Source organism: Marmota flaviventris, chromosome 9, assembly GCF_047511675.1.
Source record: "Marmota flaviventris isolate mMarFla1 chromosome 9, mMarFla1.hap1, whole genome shotgun sequence".
NCBI lineage: Eukaryota > Metazoa > Chordata > Mammalia > Rodentia > Sciuridae > Marmota > Marmota flaviventris.
Window position 1 is genome coordinate 16549828 of NC_092506.1, and position 24931 is coordinate 16574758.

General features: G+C 32.6%; 3 protein-coding genes and 1 pseudogene across 3 annotated transcripts; 1 reads left to right on the top strand and 3 right to left on the bottom strand.

The window, feature by feature from the left end:
- Positions 1–1279: 1279 nt before the first annotated feature.
- On the bottom strand, positions 1280–2218 carry LOC114079354 (olfactory receptor 5W2-like). Its single transcript, XM_027920592.2, has one exon. The coding sequence runs from the start codon at positions 2210–2212 to the stop codon at positions 1280–1282; it is 933 nt and encodes a 310-aa protein (XP_027776393.2). The 5' UTR covers positions 2213–2218.
- Positions 2219–10784: 8566 nt separating this feature from the next.
- LOC139706961 (olfactory receptor 5I1-like) lies at positions 10785–11580 on the top strand (annotated as a pseudogene).
- Positions 11581–15511: 3931 nt separating this feature from the next.
- LOC114083981 (olfactory receptor-like protein OLF2) lies at positions 15512–16450 on the bottom strand. The gene has a single exon (XM_027925189.2). It carries the CDS (start codon positions 16448–16450, stop codon positions 15512–15514), a length of 939 nt encoding a protein of 312 aa, XP_027780990.2.
- A 4935-nt stretch (positions 16451–21385) lies between these two features.
- Positions 21386–22321, bottom strand: LOC114083982 (olfactory receptor 5W2-like). Its single transcript, XM_027925161.2, has one exon. The coding sequence runs from the start codon at positions 22316–22318 to the stop codon at positions 21386–21388; it is 933 nt and encodes a 310-aa protein (XP_027780962.2). The 5' UTR covers positions 22319–22321.
- Positions 22322–24931: the final 2610 nt, after the last annotated feature.

The following is a 24931-nucleotide window of genomic DNA, read 5'->3' on the forward strand; positions in this document are numbered from 1 at the left end:
CCTGACCCAAAACCTCATGACTGACACATAATGCAAAATGCATTTCATCAATTGCCAGGAGTCCCAAAGTCTTAAGTGTTCCAGCATTGCCCAAAAGTACAACTCCAAAATCTCATGAGACTCAAGGTAAGCTCTTAGTTATGAGAGTGAAAATCAAAAGCAAATTGCATATATCTAATATACAATGGAACCAAATAAATATTTCCTTTCCAGAAAGGAGAAATAGGGGTATAGAAAGAAAAAAAAAATGGGACCAAATCAAGACCAACATCCAGCTGGGAAAACATCTATTATGTACTCACAACTACTTTGCTATTTGGCATTTTTATTTTAATATTTGTTTGTTTATCTATTTGCATGTTTATACAAACATGAAGAAGTGTTTGGAATAACTTGGATGGAATGCTCAATCCTTAGGCCCAATATCTCATATTGGAAATATTAATTTAAGAAACATGGTCACATTATACAATGCTTTGAAGAAGTGAATGTTTGTAGAGGACAGATGATCACTTGACTGGGGCTGACAGTGTGGAATAAGGAAATGAAATCTTGAAAGAAGTGATGGAGATGAATTTGATAATTTCATTACAAGATATTCTTTACCAAGGTCATTTTAATTCCTTTTTATAGCTTTATCAAGTTGGACTTTTTTGCTTTTTAAATGTTATGATTGTCCGTCTGAAGACTTCTCTAGTTGTTCAACTCTCTGCCTAGATTTATTTTCTCTGAATTATTTTCAACATGAAACTGACCTTTGCCATCCAAGGGAGACTTTCTTCTGCACACCGCATTTAGATATTTTGCTTTCATCATCTCTTTTTATTCCAGGGTTGTTTTGAGGCCAATTGTCACTTATTTAATTCATGTTAATAAATTAATGTATTAATTAATTAATTTAACTAGAATTTAATATTTACTAATTTATAAACTCATAAATTCACAATAAAACATAAGGCACAAAAATATGTAAAAGGCAGTTAATATGCATTTACTAAATTATAATATAATTGAAGTAATGCATGAATAAAAGTACAAGCAAATAAAACTTTGAGAAAATTAATATGTGAGGATAATCTTTTCAGAGATGAATATAATATGTTAATTCAAAATGAATAATCAAGCACAACATGTTTGTACAGCTGCAACATTTTCTTATAATTAGACTTTAGCCAAAACTTATTCAATAAACCATGTGAAAAAATTATTCTGTGTATCATGCAATATATTAAAAAGTTTTCACATTAAATATGCACATATGGACAGATATTACGATTACTTAAATCCACCTTTTCTTTTTCACTCTTTGCAGGGCCTCTTTCACATCCTTGTTGCGTAGGCTATAAATCAAAGGGTTCAACATGGGAATGATGAGGGTGTAGAACAGTGAGGCCATTTTGTCTTGATCTAGAGAGTAGGAAGAACTTGGCCGGAAATACATGAAGAGTATAGTGCCCTGGAAAACTGCAACGGTAGTCAAGTGGGAAGCACAGGTGGAGAAAGCTTTGAGCCTCCCATTAGCAGAGCGGATCTTTAAGACTGATGAGATGATGTAGCCATAAGAGACCAGGACTCCAGAAATGGTACTTAGTTCAATGAAACCAAAAATAGTGAATATTGCTAACTCGTTGATCTGTGTGTCAGAGCAAGACAGTAACAGGAGAGGAGGGACATCACAGAAGAAATGATTAATCTCATTAGACTCACAGAAACATAAGCGGAATGTTAATGTCGTGTGTATCAAAGCATCTCCCAGGCCCACAAGGTAAACTCCAGCCATGAGCAAGTAGCAAACCCTACTGGACATGTTGACTGTGTACAGCAAGGGGTTGCTGATGGCCTTATACCTATCAAACGCCATCACTGCCAGCAGCAGACACTCGGAATCAGCAAAGGTACATAAGATCAAGAACTGCAGAGCACAGCCAATGAAGGAAATTGATTTGTTCTTGGCAAATATGTCCACCAGCATCTTAGGTCCAATTGCTGTGGAATAGCAGAGGTCACAGAAAGAGAGGTGGCTGAGGAAAAAGTACATTGATGTATGAAGCTGGGGATCCATTCTAACTAAGAAGATCATTCCAAGATTTGCCAGAAGATTAATGAGATAAATAAATAGAAACACAGCAAATAGAGTGCTTTTCATCTCAGGGTTAATAGTAATTCCCATGAAAATAAATCCAGTCTGTGAGGAACAATTTCCTCTGTCCATTCTTCTTTGCCTAAACTTTTGAGAAAATAATTAAAAAAAAAAAAGATTCATGTTTCATTCTTTACATACAGGCTGTACCTATATAGCAGAACACCGTTTGTTTCTGATATTTTTCTTTTTAGTCTCAGAAAAACACCCGTTTATTTGTCACTTTTTAAAAAACAATTGCATCTGCTTGACAATATTCATAATAAATATGAGACAGCAGGTGAAAATTTTTTATTTAAATTTGAATGTCATTCAAGAAACGTATGACTTTCTACAACTTCATTACTTTCTCTGGATTTTACCTTCTTATGTTAAGAGTATATTTTTACTCTACTGAAACCTGTATTCATCTTCCAAATAAATGGAAGAAACACTAGATAAACTATTGCAGTTGGAGAATTGACAACATTCACATTAGACTAAAAGGGTAATTTCAATGACATCAGTTTTAAAAAATCATTTTCGATTTAAAAGATCATTGTAGTAGTTCTAGGAGTATTAAGCGTATCACTGACTACTGAAACTGAAAAATGTTATTCTACTGTTATTACATGTGGCTTTTAGTATTTGTGAAATATAAAATAAATATTCATTTATTTCTGTATTTTTTAAAATGTTGTATGATTTTACCACAATGATTGTTGCCTCTTTTTAGACATAATATGGAATTAAAGGATAACCTACTGACAATGCAAAGAAAAATGCTAAAAAGACAGTAAAACCACCTTAATTTAATACATATATTTACATTTCAACTAGATCTTAAATGGGCACATATATTTAAAAAAAGAAAGAAAAAGAATAAGGATTTTTGACTAGGCATGTTTTACTTAAGCATAAGTGAATTTATGTACTTGTAAAGTAATTGCAAGTGTGTATGATTCCTAACTGGAATATGAGAAATAGTGAGGGATAGATATAAATTGGATTTTTGTTTTTATGCTTTGGGACTAAGTAAAAATATTATATGACTCATACAGAGTTGAAATTACATATATGATTGCTTGTAATGCAGTACTTCAAATATCTATTAAATAAACAACAAAACAGAAAAATAACAACAAAACCACTTAAATTGATGTAAATACCTATATAGTATAAAGCAAGTAAATATTTGTTTATAATATATATTAAAATAAAATTAGTAAATAGGAAATTTAATGGATAGGAGATTTACTCATGTCTTCCAGTTTTGAGAAGAAATCATCATTTTTGATCATTAAGCCAGAATTTATGGAACACAGTAACCTGGCATAAAATGATTCATTTACAGATGTCTTTTTTTTTAATGTCATTTCTTTAAACCTCAAGTCTTTGAGTTTGGAAACTCAGGAACTTAATCTGACATGAACTTACCTGACATTCTTTGATAACTGAACCTTAAGCAGGTAGCATGGAATTATACCAGGTAAATTTGGGGACTTAACTCTCTGAGGCTATTCCCTCAGGCTTTGCTGTTATGCAAACTTATGACTTAATTATATTTATGACTCTTTATTTTCCCCTCTGAATACATCCACATCTTTATGAAAGATTGAGTTTTTATTATTGACTATCATCAGCAAACTGATCTATGACAGAATGAAAGCTGCGAGTAAATTTTATGGCGCAAAATACATAAAATACATACATACCTTTTACTATAAAATATGATCTATGTCATTCTTGTCTAGTTAAAGCAGAATTTGAGGGAATTCAGCCCCCCCCCAAGTTAGTCATTTCAAACACCTTTCTTTTGTTCATTTTTCTGCTTTTTAAAATAGTGTCCATAGTCTTAATGAATATGTAATGACTAAGTAACTTTACTAATATTTAATGAAAGTATTAGTTCCTTTCCGTGATAATTATAATGAGATATAATTCATATTTTATAAATCGTACACTTATAATATAAAAATTTCCTTGGATGTAGTATATCCACAAGGTTATGTAGCCTTTAACACTCTCTGCTTCCAGAACATTTTTTAACACCTCAGTAAAAAACACATCTATTTGGGGTCACTTGCCTTCTCTCCTAACCCTGGTCCTTAGAAACTTTACTTTCTGGTTCTATGTGTTCACTTATCCTAAGCATAAACAGTCATCTAATATATGCCCTTTTTTGTCAGTCTTCCCTCATTTAGCATATCTTTGTCATAATATATCAATGTTGCAGCTTGTTTCTGAATCTCGTTCCTTTTTATGACTGCATAGCATTTCATTTTATGAATAAGAGACCCTTTGATTATCTATTTCTACTGGATGGATATTTTGGGTGTTTCTATTTTATTTGTTTTAGTAATAATGCTGTAACTACTCATATCAATAGCAATAATAAGGGACATATTTTTCACCCACGATTGTCACATTCCATCCCAACCATGTGCCATCCATCCACATATCTTAGATTTTATGATTATGGTGCATACTCTATAGTAAATACACTGCTTTTTGAATTATGTGTAATTCATCTATATGAGGATTTCTCTACTAAATTTAAGCCTCAAGGAATAATATATATATATATATATATATATATATATATATATATATATATATATATTATATATTTGTTTGTATTCTCTATAATCAGCACTAAAAGATTTCATAGAGTTAATTGCTTACTATTTTTTTTGGCTATTTTAGAGAACAGTGATCAAAAGTTAAATGTATACTGTGTTTGCAGGATTTTTTGTATTAATATACTTTATATGTGTAAGAATGATTCACTTAAATATTGTACATAGATAAAATCTTCCTAAAAAACAGTTACAAATGTTTTGTGAAAGTGATTTCATTTTCTACTATTCATACTAATTCTTTGCTAACTTGGTTAATACTGGAAGACTGAATTCTATACTCTTCAAATATCACATATCAAGAGATTATTCATATTTCTTGAAAGTTGTTCTATCACTGAAATATTTTATTTGACTGGGCTACCTCTAAAGGATCCAGAGCCAACCCCTGCTTCACATTGATCTGATTGAAATTTCTTACATTATTCTATATAGGTGTTATTAAATAATTTGTTTGGTTTTTGCACAGCAGAAACAAAAGGAGATCACGCATATAGTCACTTTTCTTTAAATGTTAATTAAATGTTAACTTAGGAATAGAAGAAGTTAAAAATTTCTGCAATTATAATTTTCACAGATTAAAAATAGCTATAAGCATTCAGATGCATCTCCTTAGACCACAGTGTCAATTTAGCCTCCCTTCAAAGTTTCGTTGTCATTTACTTGCTCTGACCAAAAAAAAAAAAAAACATAGAAATCATTCTAGGTCATGCTATTTCCAGTCTTTAAGAAATTATACTGAGGGTGTAACAAGCTATTACCTAATGAGCTAAAGTATCTGTGTGAATCACTCTGTGACTCCATGGGGAGTTCAAGAGGACCAGATGAGACTCTTTCTAGAGACATTCACATGCTTATGTCACTTGTGTGACACTTTTTCACCTCTCTCAGATGTCTACTGAATACCATAGTCAATAGAAAGACCAGCAGAATAATGATAGTGGTTAATTTGAGCCCTCTGTTCTAGAACTTTATATAGCAAAAGTTACCTATAACAATGTGGAAAGAATATAATTAGATATACACTTTTTCAGAAAGTACTTATTTTTAACACTAGCTCTATATAAGTATATACACATAATCTGTTATAGTGCATGGATTTATGGAGATATGCATGTGTCTGTTTTGTCACAGACTGAAGAAAGCATTTGACAACCTTAGATCTGACAAAGGACTTGCAGTCAGAATATGAAGAACTCACAGCAATAATAAGGAAATAACCAATCATATAAAAAAATGGAGCAGAGATTTCAATAGAAACTTCTCCATAGAAGATCTTTGGATGGAAAGTTAATGTATGAGAAGATAAAAAGCATCTATCATTATTAGGGAAGTGATAATTAAAGCCAAAATAAGATATCATGACATACCTGCAATAATACATGAGCTAAAATTTTAAAAAATCATATGTACCATTAATGAAACTACTGTGGAATATGACCTTTCATGAACTTCTGGTGGGCAGTTATAATGTTGCATTTTGGAATACATGTGGGCAATTTCTATGAATGTTACCCAGACTTGTGCTGCAATACAACTATTTTGTTTCTGTGTATTACCTAAGTCAAGCCCCATGTTCATACAATGTTTTCTTAATGGACATTTATAGCTTTGGTTTCTAATAACCCAAACGTTGGGAATAACTCAAATCTATCAATGTGAGTGGTTGCACAAAGTGTAGAATATTCCTATACTACAAATATACACATAAATAAAAAGGATAAATCACAGAAACATGCAATAGCATGAATGAATCTCAAAATAATTGTGATGTTTAGGAGAAAACACACTTGAGATATATATATATATATATATATATATATATATATATATATATATATATATATATATATACTGCATACTTCCACTTATAAAAATTATATCAGAATAAAATCTAATCTATATAGGTGACAAATTATGTATCAATGCAAAATGCTTATAAAATGCATGTGGTTTCCTGAGGTGATATGAAAAGAACAGATAAAAAAAATGGTGCAAGGAAATTTTAGGTGATGATTGATTTTTTCCTTGTCTTATTGTACTCATATTTAAAACAAAAATATATGGCAGAAAGAAAACTGAAAGGAAAAACTAGTGAATAGGATTGATTAGTATCTTTATATTCATCCAATAATCTCATTTCATTCTTTAAATGGAACCTGTTAGAAATCTGGTAGCCTGTACTTAACTCAGTTATTTGGTTAAGTCACTTAGTCTGATTTATCTGAAAACTATTCAAATATTTGTTGCTTAGTTTCCTTACCAAAAACAACCGGTCTAAAAAATTCCTAAGAAAATTTCCAGCAGTAAAAGATGGTGAATGAATTCCAAAAGCAAGGTATGTAAGGCTATAAGATTTAGAAATTATATGAAATGATAGCTATGTGAACCTACTTTCTATAGTAATCATTTTACTACCAAAGGTTTCTGGTAACATCATACATATATATTAAATATACATAATAAAATTTATTTTAAAAAATAATTTGAAATTTTTTTTCTAAATTTTCACTAACAGGGAACATAGATGTGATTTTCGGAGACATTTGGTTTCCATTAATAGTCTTAATAAATGTAACAATGTAAAAATATATAGTTTGAAATTAGTGCAGTAATATTAAATAAAAGATATTAAATAATTGTCAGAATTCACTTTATGGTTCTTTGTTTTTTAAAGCCTAACTAAAATATTTTTATAATTAAGATTTGATATATTTGCTACTTTTTAATACCGCTTTTAAAAATTTTCTTTTACAATGAAGGATGCCACAGTAATACTCTAAAATGTTATATTCTAACATTGAGGTTCTGGGAGAAAATTCATTTAATACTTGAAATGAATCAGAAAGATTATGAAAATGAAACTCTCTGAGAAGTTGACCTACCCAAGGTTTCCTAACTACTGACAGATAGGTTTAAGGACCAGTCATTTAAGTAAGGAATTCAGCATCTTTGTTCTATTTTAGCCTAGATTTCACACAGCTCTAAGGAATTCCTTTCTTCTTTAGAAGGGAAAATAAAGACTTGTTATTCCAGAAGTACTTTGGATTAGGCAGAAGGAAGTGAAGGAACGGGATAGGGTATGGGGGTAGGAAATAGAAGAATAAATAGGACATTATTACCCTATGTACATATATGATTACATGAACTGAATGATTCTACATCATGTACAACCAGAAGAATGAGAAGTTATACTCCATATATGTATGATGTGTCATAATGCATTCTACTGTCACATATAAGTAATGAGAATAAACTTAAAGAAAAAAATCACAGTTATGACTTCTTAAGAATAGGATAAATTACATAGTGAATCGTGATTTTTGAAGCTAACAAAGAGGATATACATTGATTGAAGTTTATCCTTTACATTTGTGAGGCAAAGAACAATAATTCTGTCACAGAAGAACTGTGAAATCTGCTGATGCTAATATAAGCAGAACCCCAACCTGTCCTTACAAGTCTGTACCATTACATATAATACTATTTATTTGCAAATGAATCAATAGAATCAGAAAACAACTGCTATTTCTGTACCCACACACTAAGGGGAAAAGGTGCGATTTGTGCAGCTTTTACAAGGTGATTAGTCACTATCACTTGATGCTGATGACAGATGAAAGACTTTAGAAAATTGAAGATAAAGCTCAGATTCAGAGTCGGAGCATTTTGAGGGTGTTGTTATTTAATGTGAGTAACACTAAGGACAGAGGTGATCAATTTTCAATTAAATTTTTAAAAATCAGAACTCATGCATTGAACTGCACTAATCATAGACATGCTTAGTTTTTATCAATCAGTATATTCACTGGATTTAGAATTTATTCATTTTATAGGGTTTTTTTGGCTTTTGTCAGTACAGATTATTCGTTTATATTATTTCATTTATTTATTTATTTTGGTGCATCTCAACTATACAAACTGGTATTTGTTGTGGCATATTGCAATATATGAATCCACAATTTGATCAATTTCACTCCCCAATAATTCTCACTCTCTGCCCTTCCTCCTCAGAACCCCTGCCTCTACCCCAATTGTCACCCTTCTACTTTGATGGAGTCCCTTTATTTCCCTATGTTTTCCATCTAGCTTGCACATCTGAAGGAAAACATACAGTATTTTCTCTCTGACTTATTTCTCACAGAATTATGATTTCAATTACCATCCTTTTTTTCTACAAATGACAGAATGCCATTCTTATTTGTGAATGAATAAAACCCCAGTGTGAATAGAGAACATTTTCTTTATCCATTCATCTGTGGATAATCACATAGATTGAAATAATAACTTAGCTATTATTTATTGTGCTTCTATAAACATAGGTAAGCATAGACCACTAAATTTTGCTGATTTATTTATTTTTTTGTGTGTTTTAGTGTGGAGGAGTGAGGTAGCTAGGTCATATAGAAGATTTATTATAGCTTTTTGAAGCTCCTCTACATTGACTTCCATAATAGCTGTACTAATTTATATTCCCACATACAAGATAGTTCCTTTCCTCTGCATCCTCACCAGAGTTTATGGTTATTTGCATGCTTGAGGATTGTCATTCTAATTGAGGTGAGGTGGATCTCAGTGTAGTTTTGATTTGTATTTCCCTAAGGGCTATACATAATAAGAGACAAAAATGGTAAAATTACATCAGATACAACTGAAATCAGAAGGAATTTATATACTACTTTGAGGTATTATGTTCCAATAAACTGAAACATATGTAAAAAATGGATAAATTTCTAGACACATGTGATTCACCAAAACTGACCAAAGACAACAAAGAAGATATAGAAAACCTAAAGAGACCAATAAAAAGATGGATTTATAGCTGAATTTTACTAGTTGTTTAAAGAATTAATTCCAAGACTCCTTAAATTACTCCATGAAATTGAGAGAAAAGGAATGCTTCCAACACCATTTTATGAAGCCTGTATCACCTTGATAGCAAAACTGGAAAAGAACACTTTAAGAAAACTACAAATGAACATACTTGATGAAAATAGATGCATAAATCCTCAATAAAATATAAGAAAAGAGAAAGAGACTTCCACAACACATTTGTTATGGTTTAGATGTGGGGCGTCCCACCTAACTAGTATGGGACAATGCAAGAAAGTTTAGAGGTGAGAAATTGGGTTATAACAGCATTAATTTTATTAGTCCATTAATCAACTGATAGGGATTAACTGGGTGGTAACCGTAGGCAGGCTATTGGGAGCATGCCTTTAGGATATATACTTTGTCTCTGGTAAGCAGAGCTTAGTCTTTCTCCGCTTTCTTGCTGTCAGGTCCTGACTACTTTCCTCCACCAAGCTCTTCTGCCATGATGTTCTCCCTCTATGGCACAGAGCAGCCATTAGCCATCTATGGATTGAGACCTCTGAAACTGTATTAACGAAACCTTTAAAATTGTTCTTCTCAGGTCTTTTGGTTACAGCAGCAAAAAAAGCTTACTAAAACAACATTAAAAAATCATATACCATAATCAAGTTGACTGCAGTCCAGGGATGCAATACAATGCTGGTTCAATGAAATCAAATCAATAAATGCCATACACCACACAAATAGAAACAAGGACAATAAAAGGAAGAAGAAGAAAAAAAGCAGGATAATTTCAATAGATAAAGAAAAAGCCTTTGACAAAATATATCCACTATTTATGATAAAAACCTTGAAGAAAGTAGGGGTAGAAGAAACTTACATGAATACAATAAAGGCTATGCATAACAAACACAAAGTCAACATCATATTGGATGGGTTAAAATGAACACTATTTTCTATAATATTGGGAATAAGATAAGAATATGCACTCTCACATTCCTATTCAATATAGAAGTTGAAATTTTAGAACACTTACTCAAGATAAAGAAATAAAAGGGATACAGATAAGAAAGAAATAAGTCAAATTATGTCAATTTGCAGGTTATTTATCCTATGGTTAGAAGATTAAAAGTTTCACCAAGAGTGTCCAGGGTATTATTAACACTTTCATCTTTACTCTGTCATGGTTCCATCTAGGAGCACCCTAGATAATGAAGTGGGAATGTGACACACTGAAGATGGAAATCCTTCTCCTGGGATTCAGTGACCATCCAGAACTTCTAAATCTTCTTTTTGCTGTGTTCTTTTCCATCTACTCTGTTCCCTAATGGGGAATCTTGGGATGATTTTACTAATCCCCACCAGTTCCCACTTGCCCATCCCAGTGTACGTTTTCATCTGCATACTGTTCTTTATTGGTGCATGTACTGTGGGCTTGATTTTTTATATGAAAACCATTTGTTTCATTGACTATACTGCAGAGTTATATATTTTTTTCTGTTTTTTGATTGACACAGAATCCTTCTTCTTGGCCTCCATGGCTTATGACAGGTATATAGCAATCTGCAACCTACTGCTTAATACTATTATTATCTCCAAGAGGTCTGTTGCAAGATTGTGCTCAGAGCACTTTGTTGGTGTGTGTGGGATTCAATTCTGACACTGGCATGTTTGACATCATTCTTGTGGTCTTGTGCTAGCTTGGTAGAGGCAATCTGTTTTCTAACAGTTCTCCTCTCCTATGCCTGCGTTTTGGCAGCCATCCTTAGAACAGATTCAGCAGAGGCCAGAAGAAAAGGCTTCTCCTTCTGTGCTTCCAACCTGATAGTGGCCACTCTCTACCATGACTCCCTGATCTTCATTTATTTGTGGCCCAGGACAGGTCATTCACTGGATATTGACAAAGTGACCTCTGTGCTTTATAAGTTGATTATATCTATGCTGAACCCCTTAATATAAAATCTAAGGAACAAAGATGCAAATAATTCCTATAAAAATAAACATTAAGATTGCTCTCCTTTGATAAAAGGAATCAGTCCTGTAATTTTCAAATATGTCTATTCTTTGACATTTTTTTCTGTCTGTTGCAAATGTCAATTAATAAGGATATTTCTCCAAGCTGTGGATAATGAAACTTCCACAAAAGAAAAGACCAGAGCCCAACAGTGGAGCTATACTCTCATTTTATTTATATCATCACTATCTGTTATTTCACAGTTGAAATTTTTCATATTTATTTCAGGAAAAGATTTACCTTTTCTTACATGTTTGTGTCTCTTATTCTTACACATTTTCTGTTCTTACTCTTTAACTTTTTTTCACAATTTTTGTCAATAATTAATAAGTCACTGAAATAACATAATGCTCCTTTTGTGAAAGAAAATTAATGACATTAACAAAGATTATTTGCCAATTAATTTTAATTTTCATATAAATATATGTTCATTGTACTTTACCTATCCAAATTTCACTCATTCTAAAAAGACTTCTTAAATATTATTGTCAAAATTTTATTCTGAATCCTCCATTACAATCACAGGGTAGTTTGTACTCTAAATCTCATAAGAATCATAGGTGTACTTTGAGTACTCTATTCTCATCATTTTGTGTCTTACATTTATTTATGTCTGTGTTCTATTTTCCTACAAAAGTTATTTATAAATTTTGATTTGTTATTTGTATCTTTTGCATTTGTTTCATAATGTCTTCCTGGTTTATATTCTGAGTAAATTTTATGAAAAAAATACAGGTTTACTATTGATTGTTTTCAGTTCTTGCCATATATATCTGACATGAAAAAAAATTGTTATTCCTTTTACAATATTTTTAGTTCATTTTCCACAGTGGTACCATATGCTTGGATGTCCATTACAAGTTATTACCAAGTAGGATGTCTAAAAAATAGGTCAATTGTTAACAAATTTGTATATATAGAATAATATAAAGTCTGGTTCTTAGACTGTTTCCTAAAAAGTCGAATGGGTACGAAATTTCTTGATATATAAAGTACAAAGCAAAAATTTCTGAGGGATTCTTTAGTGTTAGGGTCAAGACTGGGCATTGAAGCCTGAAATTGGTGGGGTTATGGCTTAGTTGGCTGCTGGAAATGACCTTTACAGAATATGTGGATGAGAAGTAAAAAAAAAAAAAAAAAAAAAAAAAAGTTAAATCTGAAGATGAGGTTAAATAATTAGAAAGCCAATGAGCAAAGAGGAAGACTTTCTGACAGGGAAAATATATGGTGGATTGTAACTTACAGCCACAGTTTCACTCACTGTAATGGGATGTATTTTTGTAAAAAAATAATTTATCCATAATGATCAGTAAGAATATGGCATTCTGAGACTGAAGAGAACTAAGTACTTCAACCTGAGTACTTAGCAATAAATATTTTTTGAAGTGCATGGATGTTTCAAAATAGATGGCTATTGATTCTTCATAGCTGCCATTTCAGCAAGAGCTTTTAGGATCAGCTCCTCAGGGTATAACATAAAATGAGTTGCTGTGGGATTAATTATCCAAATTTCTTGGAAATGTGGAGTCTGGGACTGAACTCCTTAGTGCAGTTTTAGGCCCCTGATCTGAGCAGCATAGAGATGTGCTTGGCAGAATGTCAGCAGAGGTAGCATGAGGAGCCTCTACTCAGCTTTAGCCAGGAGCAAAGGCAGAGTCAAGAAAATAGGTCATGAGGAGGATAAGGAGAAAGCTGCACACATGATGGAAACCATATTCTAAAGCTGGATTCTGACCAGCTAAGGGAGACAGATCCTAGAGAACAACTCATGACGTGGTTCTATCAGCAACACCATCCTTTCTTGGAGCACTAGGAGATCAGTTCCTGAGAGCTTACTCAGTAGACTCATAGAGACTGTCCAGAACAAAATCATATGTATGTCTACTATCCTTTACGTATGTAACTGATAAATATGGATATACAGATATAATCAGAGAATGTGTATATTAAACCCCTGTTTCACAGATGAAAAATCTAAGACCTGAACGTAGACACATAACCACCAAGTAATGAGAGCACACAGATTTGAAACCAATACCTGGCTCACTTTAAGGTCCAAATTTTATTCTTAAATTCTCTCTTATTTATATCATTTTTAATAATTAAAATAAAACAATAAAGTCAAAAATTAAAGACTGTTATATATCTTTCTTTAAAAGAAAAGCTGACAAAATATATGAGAAATATGTAGCAAAAGGAATTCACAATGTGTGTTTGCTTTTTATATATGCCAATATATTGAATATGTTTTCAATAAATCACATTGACTTGGGAAACTGGACAATGATTAAGAGCTCCTTATAAGTAATATATTCCATGAACAATATGTATGCCACCTGAGATTATAGAGACAAGCATATATTTAAAAGATAGGACACTATTGTTTGTTTCTTTTAAATTATTCAGCCAGTAATACGAGATATACATTCTGAGAAAATTACATATTTTTATAAATTTGTTCATTTCTATAAATTTTAATGTAATAGTTTTTTAGCACATTTTATAAACAAAATGATGTATAAAATTAGGGAAGAGGATTTTAATGAAAAACTTGCATAAATGCAATCTTCCATTTATAACAACAACCTGAGATAAGATGAATGCTCTTGAAAGCTTGAAATTCTGTGATATTATTTATCACCAGATTAACCAATGAGTGATAACATTGACAACATTCACCACCAATTAATTTAACTATTAGAATATTTATAGTATTTTCTGATACTCAACCACGCTTAAATGACCATTATTAACATTGTTTATAATAGAGTTTCCGTTTATTTTTCAGACATAGAAAGAACCAATATAAATCATTCTAAAGGAAATAATAATGTAAATGTTACTTTTTTATATATATTTATGTTAATTCTTCTTCCTTACAACTTAAACTGTACCAATTGGTCATTGCCATTGTTCTAATTTTAACTAACAATAATATATTATAAAATGCTATGAACCCACTGAGAGAGAAGGAGGCACCTTTCCAGATGCCTTTGGAGAAGGTCCTGGTCTTAAATCTCTGGCTTCCAACTGTGCAGCACCACATCTGTCCTCTAATCTGAGGGCAAAGAGGGAAGTCCACTCCTATGCCCAGACTACAAGGTGAAAGGAAAGGCTCTAGCTTCTGGTTCAGGGGTTATTACTGCTAATTAAGGCAGACTGGAGAAGAGTGGATGTGAGCTAAGAAGTTCTGTACATTAAATGCCCTCTTTTACTGATATTTTCTTTCAGTTTAAGCAGAAGTCAAGAGGTGTGGAGAGACTTCCTCTAAAACAAAATAGTTCATGAAAAGTGAGGAAGGGAGAACCTTTAAATTTACAAATACTCCTTTTTGCATTTATTTTGCTGGAGACACTGCTTGGTTTATTCCGTTACTGTTTTCAAATGGCTCTCTGAAGCCAAACACCCCAAACAACAGAGCCAAAAATAATGGGAAAGGAACCAGACAAGAACATTGCCTTAAAAACTGTGTCTAATGTGCTCCCTCTTTTTCATTCTTAATTTTTTATTTACTATTTAATTATTCTAAGTGTTATAATGGAAATTTATAGAAACACATTAGTGCTTAGGAAGGAAACCACGAAGACTGAGTTTTACTCCCTCAATTTTCCTCCAGTGTGTCAACTGTGTCCACTAAACCCATATTTGAAGTTGAAAGCTTAAGGAGGGTGTGTTGAATTAGCAAGGCATCTTTCTGGCTCAAACATCAACAAGGTGGGAGACATTAAAGGACCCTTTCTGCAAAACACCTCAGTGATGTTCTTTTGCTCTTCACTTAAAACAGGAAGACCAATAATAACAGCTACTTAATCTCAATTTCATCACAATAGATATTTCCAAGTTTCTACTGATAAGAACCTATGTCAATGCATTTATGTTTTACTCTCAAAATCTGTTGATGTCTTCTGAGTGTGAAACATGATTTCACCCAGAACACAAGTTAGTGCTGATAGCTTTGCTAAGAGCACCCTTTACATCCTTATTTCTTAAGCTGTAGATCAGAGGGTTCAACATGGGGATAACAACTGTGTAGAAAACAGAGGCCATTTTATCTCTGTCCATTGAGTAACTCGAGCTGGGTCGAAAATACATGAACAGGAGTGTGCCATGAAATATGGCCACAGCTATAAGGTGAGAGGCGCATGTGGAGAAGGCTTTGCGTCTGCCCTCAGCTGAGTTCATCCTAAAGATAGTCGTGATGATGTAGCTGTAGGAGAGGAGGACAGTGACAATGCTGAGTCCTACAACACAGCCAATGAAGGTGAACATCACTATCTCGTTGATGGAGGTATCTGAGCAAGAGAGGGCTAGCAAGGGTGGGATGTCACAGAAAAAGTGATTGATGACATTTGAATTGCAGAAGGACAATCGAAATGTCAAGCAAGTGTGGATTGCTGAGTCTACCAAGCCTACAAGGTAGGCAACTGCCACTAGCTGGGTACAGATCCTCCTGGACATTGCGATTGTATAAAGAAGTGGATTGCAGATGGCAACATAACGATCATAGGCCATGACAGCCAACATGAGACATTCCACATCTGCAAAGGCACCAAAAAAATACATTTGGATGGCACATAAATCATATGGAATTTCCTTTTGCTCAGATAAGAAATCAGCCAGCATCTTTGGAGAGACAGTGGAAGAATAGCAGATGTCACACAAAGACAGATTGCTCAGGAAATAATACATGGGTGTGTGAAGTCTGGGGTCTACCTTGATCAGCAAGATCATCCCTAGATTGGCAATCAAGGTTATGCCATAAACAAGGAAGAAGAACACAAAGAGCCCCTTTTGCACATCTTGTCTGCCAGATAGTCCCAAGAAGATGAACTCAGTAAACAGAGTGAAGTTCTCAACTGCCATTGTTCAGATCTGGAAATTCCTGTATATGTAAAAACAAAGTGAAAGTGAAGGTCATCACAATCTTTCCTTAGTACTAGATAATCTCCTGGCTCACTGAATTTTCTTTCTCTCTCTCCCTTCCTCCCTCCCTCCCTTCCTTGATTTCTTCCTTCCTTCCTTCCTTCCTTCCTTCTGTCCTTTCAGTAATCATTGAAGAAAGAATGCTACAGTTCTTTAAGATAAGTTTTCTCTACTGGAAATACGTCCATTTTAATTTAAATCAAGAGAATAATGGTACCTCTTATATTTATCTTAATCTGTACAAAGTTATAATATTCTTTCATCTAAATTATGCCTGATGCTTTTATGAAAACCTATGTAGTTCTTGGAAATATTTTTGTTAGTTCTTTGTATAGATTAATAAGTTGATGTACTTATAATTTAATGTAATAGTTCCTACAATTAGTTGGTCCAGATATCCACATTTTCTGAGGAGACTGTTGTTGATTTCAAATTTGTAGAAAATTCTTCATCCTGTAAGAAAGAATTTTAGTTATGTGAAGATGGAAATAAAGTATACATCCCATTCTTGTTCCCTCATTATCTTGGATACCTGGACAAGTAGCAATTAGTCTTACACTAGCTTTCTACCTCTCCTTTACCAGTGCCATTTAGCTGCTATCATATGTCTATATGCTATCGTCACTGGGAAGAAGATGGTGTGTAGATGAGGACTCACTAGGGTAGGATGGTTAGTTGTTTCTGGAGAAGTAGATAGTCTGGGTTTCATGAGCAGTAAACTAGCATAGGTAGAAGGAAACATGCCAGAGTGCACCATTTTTCCCTTTTAAAGTGGTTATGGTCTGGCTGAGATTCTAAAGGCATTGTGAACTTAATTGCATAGACATTGGTAGGGTAGGTAACATAAAGGCAAGAAAAGCACTGTAGTTTACTAGATGAGTCCTTTCAATTAACTAGTATCCACATGATCTGTTCACTACAGTTCATATGATGAAAGTAATACATGATGAATATCTTATTTGTTCACTGTCCCATATCCTCAGAGAGATTTGTCTCTGAACTGTGTCTCCCCAAATTTGTTATATGTTTTATTATTTTCATTGTTCCCTGTTTCTGTTTTATACTAATGAATTCTGCTAATTTTTATTTAAAAGGCCAATGGAATTATAGGTCCCACTGTCATATTTTGTCAAAACTAATTGTACATCTTATAATAACATTCCTGTGACCTTTGACCAGTGAAGATATAAGAAAAGTCTAGTTGAAGGTAAATGAAGAAAAATGAAAATTTGAAACCTTACCAGGAGTACAATGGTCAATGTGCAGGTCTCTGTATCTCAGCATAAACTATTTTAAATATTGACCACTATTTAAAGATCTCTAAAAGCAGTGATTTTCTTTGTAATATGAGAAGGTTTTAAGATATATAAAAATGCATGAACGAGGTTAAATGACAAATGATATTAATTAATAATGCTACATGGTATATGGTATATAATTACCATATACCATGGTAGCATTTAGTGTATTCTCTGCTATATTTGTATTATTTAAATTGCTAAATAAATAAAGTAATTATAGTAAATGTTTGCATCAAGTTTCATAATTTTCTTCTGTTATATAACAATTTTACTTTTATTTCAAAAGTGTTACAAAAAACTAAAGTAATATATAAGATAGAACAAAAGTAAAATAAAAAATAAAAAATAAATTCAGAACCTGATTCAGAGCTACAGACCTGGTATCTGGATGCACCTAATCCTTCCCAAGGCTATTCATTGTCTTCAGATTGCCTGGGATTTTAAAGATCTCTGTGTTTGACCCCTGGGTGCTGAGCACTTTATCCCTTGGGAATAAGTTTAGCATCTGATATTTTAAAGAAGTAAGGTAATTGGGAAATAAATGCAGACCCGTTTTTGAAAACATAAAAAAATTGTTCTTACTTTCTTATCTAGTTTAATGCCCAATATTAGGTCATGTAACACTAAAGTGGCTGCAGTCAACCAACATTCCATATCTCAGTGTGCCAGTTTATTTGTTTTAATGACATAAATGTAAAATCAGTGAATCCTTAAACATTTACAGGGACACAAACACACAAATATTCTTTATCAAACACATTCAAAGATTATGGTGGCCATGGTGACGCATGCCTCTAAACCCAGTGGCTTGGAAGGCTGAGACAGGAGAATCATGAGTTCAAAGCCAGCCTCAATAACAGCAAGGCACTAAGTAACTCAACAAGACCCTGTCTCTAAATAAAATGCAAAATAGGGTTGGGCATGCAGATCAGTAGTCCAGTGCCCCTGAGATTAGTCCCTGGTACTAAACTTTTTAGGTAAAAAGAAATAAAAGACGAAAATAGAAATAATTTTACAAGGGAGCAAAAATGAACAGTTTTCACATGGTCTTATGATAACTAGGTTTTGTTTTCTATACTAAGGAGTTTCTCATCTTCAACAAAAATAATGTCAGATAAACATGTCTTGCATACAAATAAATATTGTGATTAGATATGATGCTTTCCTTTCTATTTGCATCCATTAATTTATTTAATCTCTTCTACTAATGACCATTTTTCTTATATCTAATTTTCATATTATAAAACATCTACTTATAAGTAAAATTATGCATACATAATTTATCATGTATAAGGGTTATTTTTAAACATATATTCTAAGAAATAGCCTATAAGAACAAATAGATTTCACCTTCAAAAGAAAATTTTAGCCTTCTCAACCTAGTCAGGCATTTTACATTATTTAATTATCACCACAGATTGTCATATATATTAGGCACTGAGTTGTCTAAAACCCATAAGTGAAAGAGTCAACTTATAGTGTTTTGTAGGCGTTGTTTCACTGAATCCATAGAAATTTCTCATGTTAGATTCCTGAAAGAAGCACAATAAAATATATATCTTAAAAATTACTTTTTATAATTTCTCACAGAAGTTAAAATGTGCTGATTTTAAAGCAATATTTGAAAACTTACAAAATTAGAGAGCCAAAGAACCTTCAGAGGCCATTAGGATCCATTTGTAAACCTAGGCAGTATCCCAACAGTGACTGAAAATAAAAGGGAGCAAATAGCAAGGGTTTCCACACTGGCGGACCATTTGTTTTATTTCTATCAACTTGGCTGGAAATCATTAACATTTTTACTAATAGAAAATAGTGTGGAGGGCAATGGCATTTCACAGTTCCAGGAAGAAAATAAATTAAACAGTTAAACTCATTCCTAAGTGCTCTGTCATGATTTTACCACCTCTCCAAGACTTTGATTCTGAATAGCATCCTTTAGGTGGCATGACGTCAGGGAAACAAAGAATGACAGTGCTTATAAGTAAACATTGCAAAAGAGTATGTATAATCAATTAAAACAAACAAACAAAAATTAAAAAAGAGTAGGGGGTTAATTGATAAAATATGGAACAGGTGGAAATATATGAAGCCTTTTGTTAAGGATGTTGCATAGGTATTTTCCATCAGGATGTCTTCTCCTAACTTGTCAAAGTGTTTCACATGCAACTTTGGAAGCAGAGGTCTTTGGATCTTCATTTTAGCCTATAGTATTTTCACAAAGAGACATATCCCTGAGGCAGCTGGAAAACCAGAGAGACACAGTGACTTTTGCTTCCAAAATTGAAAAGGATAATTAAGCAATGCCTTGTGTTTTCCAGGGCTCTTAAAATGTGGCGATTCACAAGAAGTTAAATCAGTACTTGAGTCATGAGAAAATCAACGTACAGAATATTGATAAAAGCAAATATCAAGGATATACACATATATAGGCCATTTACTTGCTATTAAGTTGATATTCATGTCACTGTGAATATTTTGGATTTGTATACACAACAATTTTATGTACTTTCTTTAAAGATATTTGGGATGTGGTGTGTGTGTATGTGTTGTGTGTGTGTGTCTCTCTCTCTATATATATACCATGCCACTGATTGTTTTCTTTTTCTTTAACAGCATCTATTATGTACTCAGAACTACTTTGCTATTTAGAATTTGTTTACTTTACCCATTTTGTGTCCCAGATTTCAGGCAAGTATTTTAAATAGGATAAAATGCTCAGTCCTTAAGCAAATATGCTCACAATCTCATATTGGAGATATTGACTTAAGAAAAAAATTAATTATACAATTCTTTAAAGAAGTAAATGTTTGTGGAGGACAGATGATGACTTGACGGAGAATGGGGAAGAAGGAAGAGAAATAAATCTTCCTGGAAGAAGTTACTGAGGAGATGAACTTGATAATTTCATCACAAAATAGTCCTTAACAAGTTCATTTTAATTCTTTATTGTATTATTTGCTTTTTAAATGTCATGGATTTGTCCATATGAAGACTTCTCTAGTTGCCCAAATCTCTGCCTAGAATCAATATCTCTGAAAGATTTTAAATGTGAAACTGACCTTTGCTGTCCAAGGAAGATTTTTATCCTGCACATTATATTTAGGCATTTTGCTTTGAAATGTAACTCATCATCTTTTTTATTTCAGAGTTTTTTGAGGCCTATTATCATAATTAATGAATTGACTGATTTACCTAGAATACAATGTACACTCTTATATAAACTAATAAATTCACAATAAAACATAAGGCACAAAAATATATAAAAGGCAGTTAACAAGAGTTTACTGTATTGTAATATAATTGAAATAAAGCACAAATAGGAGAGTGACCAAATAAAACTTTGAGAAAATTAAAAATTTGAGGATTTTTTTTAAATGGAGATAACATGTTAATTTCAGGTAAACATGGAAGCAGAACGTTTGTACAACTGAAACATTTTCTTATAACTAAAAATTAGTACAAATACTTATTTAATAAACTGTGTGAAACAATTTTCCTTCTGTGCATCATGTAATATTTTAAAATAACCCTAACTATAAATATGCAGACAATGTCTAAATATTATAATTATTTAAGTCCATCTTTTATTTTTGAGTTTTTCCAGGGCCTCTTTCACATCCTTGTTCCGAAGGCTATAAATCAGGGGGTTCAACATGGGAATCACAATGGTGTAGAACAGTGAGGTCATTTTGTCTTGATTTAAAGAGTAGGAAGAACTGGGCCGAAAATACATGAAGAGCATGGTGCCCTGGAAAACTGCAACTGCAGTCAAGTGGGAGGCACAGGTGGAGAAAGCTTTGAGCCTCCCCTCTGCAGAGCGGATCTTTAAGACTGATGAGAGGATGTAGCCATAAGAGACCAGGACTCCAGAAAAGGTACTCAGTTCAATGAAACCAAAAAGTGTGAATATTGCTAACTCATTGACCTGTGTGTCAGAGCAAGACAGTAACAGGAGAGGAGGGACATCACAGAAGAAATGATTAATCTCATTAGACTCACAGAAACATAAGCGGAATGTTAATGTCGTGTGTATCAAAGCATCTCCCAGGCCCACAAGGTAAACCCCAATCATGAGCAGGTAGCAAACCCTGCGGGACATGTTGACTGTGTACAGCAAGGGGTTGCTGATGGCCTTGTACCTATCAAAGGCCATCACTGCCAGCAGCAGACACTCAGAATCAGCAAAGATACAGAAGATCAAGAACTGCAGAGCACAGCCAATAAAGGAAATTGATTTGTTCTTAGCAAATATGTCAACCAGCATCTTGGGTCCAATTGCTGTGGAATAGCAGAGGTCACAGAAAGAGAGGTGGCTGAGGAAAAAGTACATTGGTGTGTGAAGCTGGGGATCCACTGTAATCAAGAAGATCATTCCAAGATTCGCCAGAAAATTAATGAGATAAACCAGGAGAAACATAGTAAATAGAGTGCTTTTCATTTCAGGGTTATTAGTAATTCCCATAAAAATAAATTCAGTCTGTGAGGAACAATTTCCTCTGTCCATTATTCCTTGTTCTTACCTAACTTTTGGATAAATCATTTTAAAAAAAAGATATATTCATGTTTCATTCTTTACATTCAGACTGTATCTACGTGGAAGAACACCACTTGTTTCCTAGATTTTTCTTTTTAGTCTCAGAAAAACACCCATTCATGTGTCACTCTTTAAAGAACAATTGTATCTGCTTGACAATATTCATGATAAATCTGAGAAAGCTGATAGAAAATTTTGATTGAAATCTGAATGTCATTTAAGAAATATGTGATTTCTACAATTTCATTACTTTCTCTCCATCTTTCCTTCTTATGTTAAGGAGAATATTTTTATTCCACTGAAATCTGTGTTCATCTGCAAAATAATATGGAAGAAGCACTAGAGTAACTATTACAGTTAGAGAATTGACAACATTCACATAGACCAAAAGGGTAACTTCAATTACATTGGTTTTCAAAAATCATAATTGGTTGAAAAGATCATTGTAGTAGTTCTAGAAATATTAAGCATATCACTGACTAATAAAAATAAAAAATTCTTATTCTACTGTTACTACATATGGCTTTTACTGTTTGTGAAATATAAAATAAATATTCATTGATTTTTGTATTTTTTATAAATGTTGTATGATTTTACCTCAATGATTGTTGCCTCTTTTTAAAGATATTCTGGAATTAAAGATTAGCCTATGGACCATGCAAAGAAAAATGCTAAAAAAAACAGTAAAACCACCTTCATTTAATACATATATTTACATTTCAACTAGATCGTAAATGGAAGCTTATACTTTAAAAAAAAGAAAAAGAATAAGGATTTTTGAATAGGCATGTTTTACTTAACCATAAGTGGATTTATGTACTTCTAAAGTGATTGCATGTGTGTATTATTCCTAACTGGAATATGAGAAATAGTGGGAGATAGATATAAATGGGATGTCTGTTTTTCTGCTTTTGGCCTAAGTAACAATAATATATGATTCATCCTGACGTGATTTTGCATATATAATTATTTGTAATTCAGTACTTCAAATATCTATTAAATAAGAAAACAGCAAAAAATTAAAACAAAACCACTTAATTCAATGCAAATACCTATATGGTATAAAAAAGTGAACATTTGTTGGTGAATCTATATTAAAATGGAATTAGTAAACAGGAAATTCAGTGGTAAGGAAATTTACTTATGTCTTCCAGTTTTGAGAAGAAATCATCATTTTTTATCATAAAAACAGAATTTATGGAACAGAGTAGCTTGGCATAAAGTGATTTATTTACAGATGTCTTTTTTTAAATGTAATTTCTTTAAACCTCAAGTCTTTGAGTTTGGAAACTCAGGAACTTACCTGTCAAAAATTTACCTGACGTTTCTTTGTTAACTGAACCTTAAGCAGGTAGCATGGAATTATACCAGGTAACTTTTGGGATTTAACTCTCTGAAGCTATTCCCTCAGGTTTTGTTGTTATGCAAACTTATGACTTAATTATATTTATGGTTCTTTATTTTCCCCTCTGAATATATCCACATCTTTATGAAAGATAGAGTTTTTATTATTGACTATTATCAACAAACTGATATATGACAGAATGAAAACTATGAGTAAATTTTATGGTGCAAAGTACATAGAATACATACATAGCTTTTACTATAAAATATGATCTATGTCATCCTTGTCTAATTAAAACTGAATGTGAAGGAAATTAGCCCCTCACATTAGTCATTTCCAACACCTTTCTTTTTTTTAATTTTTTTCTGCCTTTTAAAATATTGTCCATAGTCTTAATGGATAAGTAATGACTAAGTAACTTTACTAGTACTTGCATGGAAGATGGAAGGATATCCTCATTGTTATACAGAATATATGTATGATGATGTGAGGGCGAAAATAAAAAGTGTGTCACATTTGATTGGGTAGAGAGAAGTGATAGGAGGGGTGGGGAGAGGAAGGGGAAATGGAAGGACAGCAGAATAAAATAGACATTATCAATGCTGTGTGTATATATGTGACTACATGAACAATGTGATTTTGCAACTTGTACACTCAGAAAAATGAGAAATTATATCCCATCTGATTCAAATGTATGATATGTCAAGATCATTATACTGTCCCGTGTAACTAATTAAAACAAATTAAAAAAAATAATGTTAAAAAATCTATGGGGGGGTCACTTGCCTTCTATTCTATCCCTATTCCTTAGAAACTTTACTTTATGGTTCTATGTGTTCACTTATCCTAAGCATAAACGTCATCTAATATGTCCTTTTGTATCAGTCTCCCCTCATTTAGCATCCCTTTGTCCGAATATATCCATGTTGCAGCATGTTTCTGAATCTTGTTTTCTTTTATGACTGCATAGCATTTCATTTTATGAATAAGAGACCCTTTGATTATTCATTTCTACTGGATGGATATCTGGGTTGTTTCTATTTTTATCTGTTGTAATAATAATACTGTGACTACTCATATAATAAGAGCCATATTCTTCACCCAGAATTGTCACATCTCCGCTCCAACCATGTGTCATCCATCCACATATCTTAGATTTTACAATTATGTTGCATGCTATACAGTCAATACACTGCATTTTGAATTATGTGGAATTCATCCATATAAGGATTTCTCTA

Coding starts and splice junctions, on each gene's coding strand:
- LOC114083982 (XM_027925161.2), bottom strand. CDS start 22,318: ATGGACAGAGGAAATTGTTCCTCACAGACTGAATTTATTTTTATGGGA.
- LOC114083981 (XM_027925189.2), bottom strand. CDS start 16,450: ATGGCAGTTGAGAACTTCACTCTGTTTACTGAGTTCATCTTCTTGGGA.
- LOC114079354 (XM_027920592.2), bottom strand. CDS start 2,212: ATGGACAGAGGAAATTGTTCCTCACAGACTGGATTTATTTTCATGGGA.